This window comes from Hibiscus syriacus, unplaced genomic scaffold (assembly GCF_006381635.1).
Source record: "Hibiscus syriacus cultivar Baekdansim isolate YM2019G1 unplaced genomic scaffold, ASM638163v2 tig00111208_pilon, whole genome shotgun sequence".
Taxonomy (NCBI): Eukaryota; Viridiplantae; Streptophyta; class Magnoliopsida; order Malvales; family Malvaceae; genus Hibiscus; species Hibiscus syriacus.
Window position 1 is genome coordinate 1,363,882 of NW_024063020.1, and position 9,019 is coordinate 1,372,900.

The 9,019-nt window shown below is 33.0% G+C and overlaps 1 protein-coding gene across 1 annotated transcript; it reads right to left on the minus strand.

Moving 5' to 3' along the window:
- Positions 1-681: 681 nt before the first annotated feature.
- LOC120155905 (extensin-3-like) lies at positions 682-8,167 on the minus strand (the record flags this gene model as incomplete). Its single annotated transcript, XM_039167366.1, is given in 8 exon segments — positions 682-688; positions 742-805; positions 849-1,229; positions 1,786-1,810; positions 7,380-7,613; positions 7,777-7,845; positions 7,848-8,033; positions 8,036-8,167. Coding segments are annotated over 8 exon segments (1,098 nt in total), but the record flags the coding sequence as incomplete, so codon positions are not given.
- Positions 8,168-9,019: the final 852 nt, after the last annotated feature.

A 9,019-nucleotide genomic window follows, 5' to 3' on the forward strand; every position in this document is an offset into this window, starting at 1 on the left:
ATGGTGCTGAGTTTTTTCTTGACGAATGCTTCATTATACCCGACAACTATAGCTTCTATGATGAGTACAAGGACTGAAAAAATTAAAGATGTACAAATTTAGGCCAAAAATAAAGAAAAAAGTGGAATATTTATTTAGAAAAGGAATAAAAAAAAACAAGTGGAGCCACTGAATAATGGGAAAACACGTACACAGTTACATAAAGATTCATTTTTTATTATTATACAGAAAGAAAGGAATGAAAACAAGTGAATCCACTATTAATAATACATCACCAAATACAGTTTTGTCTACATCTTCAAACGGAGAGACTAGGCCTAGCCTCCCGAATTTCATCTTCATGGCCTCTCTATAATTCTTTTCAAATCATATTTGTTGTTTTATTTGAATCACTCTTCTCCTGCAAAAAATGACCCATTGTCTTCGTTATTGAACTGTCTGAAGATCAAACATTTAAAACAATTTAAAATGATGAATCTTGACGAGATGAGAAAAGAGATTTTAATGTATAATACCTTCGAGTACGGTCAAAGCCGTAGCTTAGTAGTGGTGAGGAGGTGGAGGTGGAGGTGAAGAGTAGACATAGTGAGGTGGTGGTGGGGAGGAGACTTGTACTTGTAAACTGGTGGGGGTGGAGATTTGTATTTGTATGCCTCCTTAGGAGGTGGAGGAGACATGTACTTATAAACTGGAGGAGGTGGAGACTTGTACTTGTATACCTCCTTCGGGGGAGGAGGGGACTTATACTTGTAACTGGTGGAGGTGGAGACTTGTACTTGTATGCCTCCTTGGGGGGAGGAGGAGACTTGTACTTGTATGCCTCCTTGGGGGGAGGAGGGGACTTGTACTTGTAACTGGTGGAGGTGGAGACTTGTACTTGTATTCCTCCTTGGGAGGAGGAGGAGACTTGTACTTGTATGCCTCCTTGGGGGGAGGAGGGGACTTGTACTTGTAAACTGGTGGAGGTGGAGACTTGTACTTGTATTCCTCCTTGGGAGGAGGAGGAGACTTGTACTTGTATGCCTCCATGGGGGGAGGAGGGGACTTGTACTTGTAAACTGGTGGAGGTGGAGACTTGTACTTGTATTCCTCCTTGGGAGGAGGAGGAGACTTGTACTTGTATGCCTTCTTGGGGGGAGGAGGGGACTTGGGAGGAGGAGGAGACTTGTACTTGTATGCCTCCTTGGAGGGAGGAGGAGACTTATACTTGTAAACTGGTGGAGGTGGAGACTTGTACTTGTATACCTCCTTGGGGGGAGGAGGAGACTTGTACTTGTATGCCTCCTTGGGGGGAGGAGGGGACTTGTACTTGTAAACTGGTGGAGGTGGAGACTTGTACTTGTATTCCTCCTTGGGAGGAGGAGAATTGTACTTGTATGCCTCCTTGGGGGGAGGAGGGGACTTGTACTTGTAAACTGGTGGAGGTGGAGACTTGTACTTGTATTCCTCCTTGGGAGGAGGAGGACTTGTACTGTATGCCTCCTTGGGGGGAGGGGACTTATACTTGTAAACTGGTGGAGGTGGAGACTTGTACTTGTATGCCTCCTTGGGGGGAGGAGGACTTGTACTTGTATGCCTCCTTGGGGGGAGGAGGGGACTTGTACTTGTAAACTGGTGGAGGTGGGGACTTGTACTTGTATTCCTCCTTGGGAGGAGGAGACTTGTACTTATATGCCTCCTTGGGGGGAGGAGGGGACTTGTACTTGTAAACCGGTGGAGGTGGAGATTTATACTTGTATTCCTCCTTGGGAGGAGGAGGAGACTTGTACTTGTATGTCTCCTTAGGAGGAGGAGGAGACTTGTATTTATAGGTCTCCTTAGGAGAAGGAGGAGACTTGTAAACAGGGGTTGGTGGGGAGGAGAATTGTACTTGTAAGGCTCTATGTGGGGTGGTGGTGGAGAGTGGACGGGAGGAGGAGGCGGTGGTGACTTGTAATGGTAGGGTGGTGGTGGGTACTTCTTAGGAGGAGGTGGAGGAGAGGAATAAGTGTAATCTGCTGAGGTTTTAAAAGGTAAGCTGAGAGACACCGCTAAGACTAAGAGAGAAAGAGAAAGAGAGGTCATTGAAGACCCCATTTTCCCTATGTTTACTATAAAACTGGGTTTAGTTTTGCAATGCTCTTAGCCACCCTCTTCACTAGCTTTATATAGACTTTGTGTTACCTCATAATCATTTAAAATTTGTAAAATGCAAATAAATAAATAAAAGGGAAGCTTTCAACTGGTTCAGATTCATGCTTTATATTTAGGGAGATTCTCCTTGAAGTTGGCAGCTAAGCAGGGAATAAAGTAATAGTGTCACCTATAGGATATATATCCACATTAGTTAGCCTTTGTAGTTGACTTTAAACCGTTAGACTCCTTACATCAATGAGAGACGTGATAATTTTAATATTAGTATAGTATTAAAAAATAGTATAAAATCGTAAGTTACATATTACATTGTATCCAATTTTACCCCCAAAAAAATTATTCTTTAAAAGAATAATTATAAATTATTTATAAAATTATATGAAAGATATTAAAAATTATATTAAATTAAAATTAAATATTAATTAATATTTGAATTCTATTTCAATATAATATGGGAATATATTAGTTTTTTATTGTTGGGAAAATAGTCTATTGGCACCGAACTTTTGCATGAATTTTTTGGGCAAATGGACCGGGCAGCTTAGACTTTCTTTACCAGGCAGGCCCCATCTACTCAAATTCATCACCTATAATTAATTATCATCTTAATTATGAAAATGATAAAATAAATTTAATGATAGTATGGATCAAATCTATTTAATTAATTTAATCACCGGCAGAGAAAAACACTTTGTTCTAACAAACCACAATTATATAAAGGGATACAAAATTATTATTTTTACTTGTGACTATAAATATAAAGATGAGAGAAGTCTCTTGATACACTTCACATTGAAAAAGTGATACAAAATTATTTTCTACTCCTATACATTTTATTCTTTTTCTTTATTTACTTTATTTATTTCACAATAATAAATAAACAAAATTAATTATATATCACTAAATTGATGTGAATTAAAAAAATCATTTAAGAGCTATATTGGAGGAAAAAATATTAAATTAGAAACCTAAATGATTAATTTATCTTTCTTTCAAAAGAAAGTATAAAAGCAAGAAAGACAACACAACTTCCAATTGATTTTCTTTTATTACTACTCCTTAGTTGTCAATCTTGGCAAAAGAGAAAATCAACCTATTGAGCTGCTTTGATGGTAGAAGAAACTGTTGTTTTTTTATGGGTTTAGAGTTCGAACGGATATGTCTGTAAGGTTTTTATGCTTTATTAATGACTAAAAATATTGTAAATATGTTTTATAATCAACTCGCACTATTCGTAAAGGCATAATGGTAGAAATATACATACATTGAAGATATTTTGGCTATTATATCCTTGTTTTACTCTTTATTTATAATTTTATTTTGCTGTGCGAGCCGATTTTATAGTATTATTTGCTTATATAAATCAACATTACTTGAATAATTATAAAATATAAAAACTAAATTAAAATAAAAAAAATAAAAGGAAATAGATTAAAATAAGAAAATTATAAATTATATATGAGGTAAGTATAAGGTAGTATATGTTCGAAGATAACTCTCAATATTTCAACATTAAACGCTCACACACCTGATATCTATATTGCTCGAACACATGTCCTCAAGAATAACAACAATTATTTTACTACGAAATCACTTGGTTCGTGCAAAGACAAAAATATTTTGATTAAACAAATGGCAATTAGATCAAATGATTGTTAGGTCCAATCTCCAAATCTGTTGCTTTCTCAAACCATGCTATATATTTACACATATAAAATATTTTATTTTTAATAAAAAATATATTATTATTTAAACCACCGACAGGAGAGAGAAGTAAATTTTGACTAATTAAACTGCTGCTATTAGTATTTTTTACAATATTGTGATTAAAAAATTGCACGGTTATCATGGAATTGAATTAAATTTATTAAAACTATAAAAGAATGGAAAAATGAAATTCAACAACTAATTTTAGCCCTCCTAATTGGCTATCAAAAACGTTGAGCAAATAGGAATATTTTTCAGTATTTTTTATTTTCTAATAAAATAAAAATAATAACTAATATTAGGACTCCATATTGCAACTACCTTTAGATGAAATATTTTAAATTAATGATGACATGATAGGCATTTCAAGCCTAGAATGGCGAATTTTCTATAATAATAAAAAGTTAAACTCTCGTTTTTATTAGAAAAAATTAATACTTAATAATCAAATATAACACTAATAAAATTTTATACAATTTTTACTCTATTTATTAATATTTATTGAATTATTTTTATAATTATATTTTTATATACAAAATATGTCATTGGTTCACATCGTAAATGTGATAAGATTTAATAAGATAATAAATTAAGATTTTAACACTATTTTATAGAATTTTGGAATGACTATCCCACGTGGGATAATAATAAGTATATGCCATGCAAGGGTCAAAGGTTGGTGTAACATTTAAGGACAGTGAATGGGACAGACAGATTAATGTAGACTTAAAACTTGGTTTAATTCATTTAATTGGTATATATATGGAAATTCATAATGGATGTCTTCCACGGAAGTTGCTCTCAACATGGCGTTAGGGGCAGACTACTACCCTACCTCCCCTTATCTAATTACATGTGAGAATAGGGTCAGCTAATTTATATATGGAAATCTATTAAAAATTATTAAATTATTTTATTAATTAAAAATATAAATTATTTTCTTTCTCGCATTAAATATATCTTTTATTGACTTTTTATTATTTTTTTATCTTTAACTTAATATTATTTAAAATTTATTGTTAATAAAAATATATCTTTTAAAAACTTTTAATCAATTAGTTTTTAAAAACTTTTAATCAATTAGTTTTTAAATACATTTTATAAAATTTAATTATTTGAAATATTTAAAATAATAATGGTTAATATTTGAAAATTTTATTTTTTTTAAAAGGTTATGATAAATTTAGTCAGATAAGAGTAATATTTTTTTCTTATAAAAAATATTGATGTGAATCACACAAACTTTCAAGATCATTTAAAAGATAGAGATTATTTTTTATATTGTATCCCTATTTTCTTTTCTTTTTTTAATAAGTCTGCTTGTATGAAACATGTTCACCTGCCTATATGAAATGTTTTCTTATGCTTTTTGGTATATGTTTCGGTTGTTTCGTTGTTTTTTCATTTATCTTTTTTATAAGGGTTGATTTGACATTGACATAACTTATTAATATGACATTTATCTAATATCTTGTTGATCTTCCCTGTTTTGGACCCTCAAATTAGATTTGGATATCCGATTTACGTTGGTGGATAGCTTTTCAAGTCACTCGTGTCTAATTTATGGTTTGCTGATGGTCTTTCAATAGCTTGATCCCCTTTTGTGGATCGTTTGTCGATGCTATCAGATCTGTTTGTATTTATCTTTGTTTGAGATTCTTGGTTTAATTTTAAATCTTTCATTGTATGGTTTGTGATCTTAAGTTTCTAGTTTTATTTCAATGATTATAGGAAATTTTACTAATTATGTGCTTAATTTACGATTGTGATTGTAAATATTTATTGTAATTTAAGATCTTTCCTATTTTGAATAAAATTAATTGATTCTATAAAAAAAATATATGATGTCCCACATGGTTAGACGATTAGCCTAATTAGTTTCCTTCTCACAAAGGTAATTATAGTTTGTTAATTATATAAGCCCAATGTTGGCATTATCACTCTCACAAACTATTTTTTTATTAAGCTAAGGTGATTACAAAATAGTATATGCTCTAAATACTCTTAATCATTTGACAATAAACGCTCAATCACCTTGTTGCAGCCGCTAGTGCTCGAACCCATGACCTCTAAGAACAACAACGATTCCTTTAACCACTAAAGTAAATTGGTTCGTGCCCTCTCACAAAGTAAACTCTAAGAGAAAATATGAGTTTAGTAAATTTTTAAGGCCAAAATAGAGTTCTTGGGATCACTATCTTTTGAAACTAGACAAAACATATATATATATATATATCCAACCCTAAAGTATTTGTGGGGGTGGATTTCATCTAGTATTTATCAAATATATGTTGTTCATATATGCATGTCAGTTATTATATATAGTGATAAAGAATTTGTATTGGGATGTATTCATTGTGTGTTTGATCATTAAGCAATTATTTTTAGTTGTTTCTCTAGAAGACGATAAAAATTATGAATCAAGAGTGAAAAATACATAATAGCAAAAGAACTATCAGCGTTTACTTATTATTTTTATTGTATTCTTAACATTATCGTGTCACGTCAACAAAAATATTGATAAATAAAAATATCAAGATAAAAATTTATTTTAAATGAGGTAAACATTTATAAATATATAAAATTATACATAAATAAAATTTGAACTTTTACTATAAAACTATCCAACCACTTTAACCTTGCCAATTGATATATGAAGTTGCGATATATATATATATAATATATATATTATATATATATATATATATATATATATATATATTTTGTAAATGGTCGGGTGATTATAATATAATATATGTTTTAAAAAATTTTAATCAATTGTCAATGCGCACACATCTTATAAGTATAATTGTTCAAATCCAAAACTTTAAGGAGATTATACTTAGCTTGAGGGGTGCTCCATGAGATCCGACAACTAAAAATTCTATGACGAGTATTTGGGACTGAAAAGTTAAAGATGTTCAGATTTACGCAAAAAAATTAAGCAAAACGTGGAGCATTTATTTGGAAAAGGACTATTTTTGTTACTGATAAACCCATGCATTTGCAGAATAATTGGAAAACACGTACACATTTACATAAGGATTCATTCTTATTATTAAGCAGAGAGAGAGAAATAAAAACAAGTGGAACCACTGAATAATACATTGCCAAATACAAATTTGTCTACTAACATTCACATCAACCGTGGAGACTAGGCCTAGCCTCCCGAATTTTCACTTGTTTGGCCTCTTTATATTTCTTTTGAAACCATATTTTTTTTTGCTTTATTTGAAGCACTCTTCTCCTGCAGAAGAAAACCCATTGTTTTGGTTATTAAATTGTCTAAAGATCAAAACATTCAAAACAATGTAAAATGATGCATCTTGACGAGATGGAAAAAAAAAAGATATTTTAAAATATGATACCTTACAGTACGATCGAAGTCGTAGATTAGTAGTGGTGAGGAGGAGGTGGTGAAGAGTAGATATAATGGGGTGGTTGTGGGGGGAGGACTTGTAAACGGGTGGGGTGGAGATTTGTACTTGTATGCCTCCTCCTTGGGGGGGAGGAGACTTGTACTTATAAACTGGAGGAGGAGGAGGTGGAGGTGGAGGTGGAGGTGGAGACTTGTACTTATATGGCTCCTTAGGAGGAGGAGGAGACTTGTACTTGTAAACTGTAGGAGGAGGAGGTGGAGACTTGTACTTGTACATCTCCTTGGGAGGGGGAGGAGATTTGTACTTGTAAACTGGAGGAGGTGGAGACTTGTACTTGTATGCCTCCTTAGGGGGAGGAGGAGATTTGTACTTATAAACTGGTGGAGGTGGAGACTTGTATGTCTCCTTGGGAGGGGGAGGAGATTTGTACTTGTAAACTGGTGGAGGTGGAGACTCGTACTGTATTCCTTCTTGGGGGGAGGAGGAGATTTGTACTTATAGACCGGTGGAGGTGGAGACTTGTATGCTTCCTTGGGAGGAGGAGGAGATTTTACTTGTAAACTGGTGGAGGTGGAGACTTGTACTTGTATGCCTCCTTGGGGGGAGGAGGAGATTTGTATTTATAAATGGTGGAGGTGGAGACTTGTACTTGTATGCCTCCTTGGGGGGAGGAGGAGACTTGTAAACCGGTGGAGGTGGAGACTTGTACTTATATGCCTCCTTGGGGGGAGGAGGAGACTTGTACTTGTATGTCTCTTTGGGAGGAGGAGGAGACTTATAAACAGGGGTTGGTGGGGGAGGAGACTTATACTGTAGGGCTCTTTGTGTGGCAGTGGTGGCGAGTACTTCTTAGGAGGAGGTGGAGGAGAGGAATAAGTGTAATCTGCTGAGGTTTCAAAAGGCAATCTAAGAGACACTGCTAGGACTAAGAGAGGAAGAAAGAGAGATCATTGAAGACCCCATTTTCCCCATGTTTGCTACAAAGATGAGTTGGGTTTTGTTATGCTCTTAGCCACCCTCTTCACTCGCTTTATATAGATTTTATTTTTACCTCATAATCATGGTAAAGTTCATTTTTAAAATGTAAATAAATAAATAAAAAGAGAAATTTTCAACTGGTGCAGATTCATGCTTTATATTATTGGGTTGAAGTTGGCAGCTAAGCAGGGAATAAAGTAATGGTATTGCAAATAGAATATTCAATTACATTAGTTAGCCTTTGTAGTTGACTTTACACCGTTAGACTCCTTACATCAATTATACGAATTGAGAGACGTGGTCATATTAATATTAGTGTAAAGTTGTAGGTTACATTACACTGCATCCAAATTTTTAAAAAAAATTATTTGAAAGAATAATTATAAATTATTCATATAAATTATAAGAATAATTATCCAATTTTCGATTTTAATATTGCCTCCCTCCAGCTTTTTTTAATTAAAAAATAGTACATCTTCCAAATTATCCAAATTTTATTGCTAGGATGAGGAAAATATTGTCTATAAGCACCTAACTTTTGCATGAATTTTTGGGCAAAGGGACCGGGCGGCTTAGACTTTCTTTGCGAGGCTCCATCTTCTAAATCCCTTTAATATATGTTTAGATTAAATTAATTTTGTTTTTAGAATATCTTTCTCAAAAAATAAAAAAAAATTGGTTATTAAAATAAATAAAAATAAATTGATTATCAAAATAAATAAATAATATAAATTAGTGTTTTGTTCACAAAAGATTGAAAAACTTGTGTTGTTATTTTTAGATAGTGTGATCTAGTCCAAATCTTGTTGATGGGAACATTT